General features: G+C 39.5%; 1 protein-coding gene across 1 annotated transcript in view; it reads right to left on the bottom strand.

Moving 5' to 3' along the window:
• Window positions 1-3,305, bottom strand: part of LOC106566236 (sodium- and chloride-dependent GABA transporter 1) — a 23,050-nt gene extending 19,745 nt beyond the window's left edge. The window contains exons 1-5 of the mRNA XM_014134126.3: window positions 2,863-3,305; window positions 1,308-1,692; window positions 872-1,003; window positions 446-546; window positions 1-49 (exon numbers count right to left, since the gene is read on the bottom strand). The exon at window positions 1-49 is cut by the window's left edge and continues 61 nt beyond it. Coding sequence (XP_013989601.1) covers window positions 1-49; window positions 446-546; window positions 872-1,003; window positions 1,308-1,533 — 508 coding nt within the window. The 5' untranslated portion in view covers window positions 1,534-1,692; window positions 2,863-3,305. The remainder of the gene's footprint in view (window positions 50-445; window positions 547-871; window positions 1,004-1,307; window positions 1,693-2,862) is intronic.
• Window positions 3,306-3,982: the final 677 nt, after the last annotated feature.

Below are 3,982 nucleotides of genomic sequence, written 5' to 3'. Positions count from 1 at the left end.
AACAGCGCTCTGTATTCCAAGAATTTCCACATGATTGCCATGGTAGCTCCTGGAATAACAAAGACGGGGGGGGGGGGGTTTCTCTCACTTTTTGTCATTTTGCCCATCTCTTTCACCCAGGCGACATGCACCACTTTTTATTTTGTTGAAAGGGTACTGATGGCCAAATTCGATATCTTTGAATTAACTATACATAAAAGAAACAGTATTTCTTTCTTTTCAGCATTCAAATGGATAACACTGAAGGATGGGGCCTATGCCCCTGCTCTTTCAGTTCTCAGTCATGCTACTTAAAGACATTCATCAGGGAAAATTAGCTTTTCCTTTTTTAAAACCTCCCAGTGAACGAAATGCAATAACCTCACATTAATTCGTGTTTTTTTGTTTTTGTTTTGTACTTATAACTTTTTTTTCATAGAAAATCAGTAATATCCATCATACTCACAGAAGTAAAGGAGGACCAGAGATAGTATATAGCCCAGGAAATGATGACAATGTAATAAATATTTAGCCAGAAAGAAAGGACTGCAGCGGCTAGGCCAACACCTAGAACAGCAGGGAAGAGTAGCATTAGGAATGTATATACTGTCAGTTAATATAAAATGAAATGAAATCATGTGACACCTTGAGTAATTGGAGATACATTTTTTTAACATAAAATAACTTTAGCAAGTTATATTAAATATGTGGTTTAATCTGTAATACAACGGGGAGTGAAGACATGCACTGAAATTGCAGATATTTGTGTGTGTTTATTGACAACAAGTTTAAAAAAAAAAAAAGAGTATTGGATGAGGAGAGCTAATTGTTTTACGGAATATATTGAGATGTATTTCAGTTGAACCTCTAAACGTAGTATTTTTTGATTTACCTTTAAACATGGGAGCCAGTTTCCACACTCCAAGCCCTCCAATCGATGTGTACTGACCGAGGGACGTTTCGAGCAGAAACAGGGGCATACCAGCAAATATGAGCGTCAAAAAGTAGGGAATCAAGAAGGCCCCTGGATGGAAGGTGAAAGGGGAAGTAAACAAAGAAATATAATGGTGAATTAAAGTGACCATTTACATTGATATACCGGGAACAAATCATCAAATCATCCAAAGAGATAAAGAGATAAAGACAAAAAAAAATTGCATCACACTGATGCGCCTAAAATTAATGATAATTACGCTCAATCTGGAGAGAAAAAGACCATTGGGATTATTTAAATGAGGGACCCAGAACACATTCCCTGTTTGAAGGGTCAAGTTTTAAACCTCCTTCTGTTTTTTGAAAACACGGAAAAGCGCCGACATCTTGATTACCTCCTCCGTTCTTCCCACATAGATAAGGAAATCTCCAGACATTTCCGAGTCCAATTGCGTAACCGACGCAAGACAGGAGAAAGTCAAATTTTCCAGTCCAGTTTTCTCTTTCGGGAAGTTCTTTTTTCTGGACTTTTACGACCAAGGTTTTAGGTTTGTCATTAGGCTCCGCATTCACCTCCGTTAAAACGTGTCCATCCGAGGCTTTAGTTCCATTAGTCGCCATGTCTCTCTGATTAATGTTAGATTTCCTGGCGAGGGTGGCAGGCGGTTGGAAGATTTTAACCCCACCGATCCACGTAGACAGCAGCTTCACGGTTTGTTACCCAGCCGGTGGACCGTTGGATGTGAAGGAGCGGGAACACCGAGGAAGTTAAAAGCGAACCTGGGAAAAAAAAGAGCAAGAGAATGTTAAAATAGGAAATTAAAATAACGATAGGACCTTGTAAATATTTACATAATATTGCATTAACACGGGAATTATCCAAATGAAAGTATAGCGCTGAAAATGGGCCGTTTTGAAGAGTTTTCATTGAGTCACTTTGTTGGCGCTGGGGACAAGAGATCACAAGAGGACCCTGTGGTGCTTTTTAACCAGCCAGGTTGATTTACAGCGTCGTTACTCTCAATGTCTCCTTTATACGTCTTTAAAACAGCACACATTCCGCCGACAGGTCATTTAACACTGTTAAGAGGAGGAGGCGATCACAGCTGTCCAATTATTCAGCATTTGGATGGTTAATTGCAGAGGAACTCAACCATCAATTTGACAAAAAAAATAAAAAAGATACATTACATTCATTCACGCGCTATGGCTTAGAATGTATCCACCCAAATAAGTGTAAGGTTATAAATAAAAACTGAATGCAAAGCATTCATATTAACATACATCAGCTTGTCTGTTAATTATCCGAGGTTAAATACTTTGAATATAGTTTTCTTTAACTATTCATAATAAATGTGATACAAAAGTAAATTGATTGATAAAAACAAAACAAAAATCGTTCCTGTTACAAGTCAAAACGCAATGTGCGTATTGTGGAAACATTGGCTAGGCAACGTCATGCTTTTGGTATTTTTAGGCATTTCTTTGTTTGAATAATACCGTGCCTCTATATCTGTGGTATAATGGTGAAATATCCCCCGTTTTGCCCCTCAGCTAGTTGAAATTTATGGAAGGGGATGGAGATGGATAAGTGCCCGCAAACAAAAGCGACAAGCTTTACGCGTCAGTCACTCTCCTTACGCTTCCTTTCACATTTGCTGATGATTTTCGATGAATTATGGAACTTCAAAAAACGAATCAAATGTAGAATGATGTGATTTATCACTCTCTTTGAAGTTGCATGGATTTAAATATATATATATATATATCATTGATTTATCCACTGTAGGCGAATCATCTCGGCTACTCAGTGCGCAACATCTGAAACACCGTTTTTCCCCACCGAGACAGCAACTCCGCATCCCCAAATGGGTTCACACGGTTCTGTCCAATGTTCTGACCATCGCAATGAAGTTTTCCCACACTGTTAAACGTAAATTCTGTACTTACAATCAAACTGCTGTGCCAGCCAGAAATGTGGGACATGGTATAGTATCCGTGCGTTCTTCTAAAAGTTGTGTTCGTGAAGCTTCTAACCGAATCGAATATATATATATATATTTTTTAGAGATAGATTAGCAGAACTAAACTATGATCCTGATGGGAAAGGTGAGTTTGCAGGAAAGCAGGAACAAGGTGTGAGTGGTGCTGTCCGTTAGCTTGGTGATGCTGAAGGAGAGAGCCAAGCAGAGGAGAGGAGAGCAGAGCGGGGAAACAACACCACGAAAAGGCAGCAGCTTCACCTCGTAACACCATCTATCTTCAGCGGCCAGGGTTGTTACGCAGAGCACAAATCCCCGTTTCTCATCTACATAGCGTCAATGTCATCTGAAAGTCGACCCTCCCCGTGTCCAACATTTCCACCACTGAGATCGCTGTGGTTTTGAGAAAGGGGCATCTTATTGTCTCATGGTTTTATATGCATAGTGCTTTTCAACAACTTGGGGATTTTTGTTTTCTACACGAATTGATTGGGTGATTCACAGACAGTTATATGACTTAACATTTTTGTTAGCTTTACGTGATTGCTCACATATAGGAAAGTTATCATACCCTTAACTGTGTTAATATTCCCAGAAACAAATTCATTTTTCCATTAATCCACTTTATTTGGAATGATATTTGGAATTTTCAATATTTTCAATATTAGTTTTATGGTGTTGAAAAGCTTTACTTTGTCATTTCTCCACCAGGCACAGCCAGAAGAGGACTGGCCAACCCTCATAGCCTGGTTCCTCTCTAGGTTTCTTTCTAGGTTTTGGCCTTTCTAGGGAGTTTTTCCTAGCCACCATGCTTCTACACCTGCATTACTTGCTGTTTGGGGTTTTTAGGCTTGTAACGCCCTGGCCATAGAGAGGGCTTTTTGTTCTTTATTTTGGTTAGGCCAGGGTGTTACATTGGGTGGGCGATCTATGTTCCTTTTTCTATGTTTTTGTATTTCTTTGTTTTGGGCCGAGTAGGGTTCCTAATCAGAGGCAGCTGTCTATCGTTGTCTCTGATTGGGAACCATACTTAGCCAGCCTGTTTTCCTTTGGGGTTTTGTGGGTAGTTGTTTTCTGTCTTGTGTGTT

This window comes from Salmo salar, chromosome 12 (genome assembly GCF_965601325.2).
Source record: "Salmo salar chromosome 12, fSalSal1, whole genome shotgun sequence".
NCBI classification, from domain to species: Eukaryota; Metazoa; Chordata; class Actinopteri; order Salmoniformes; family Salmonidae; genus Salmo; species Salmo salar.
Note: the sequence above shows the minus strand (reverse complement) of the source record. Positions and strands in the feature narration are given on the sequence as shown.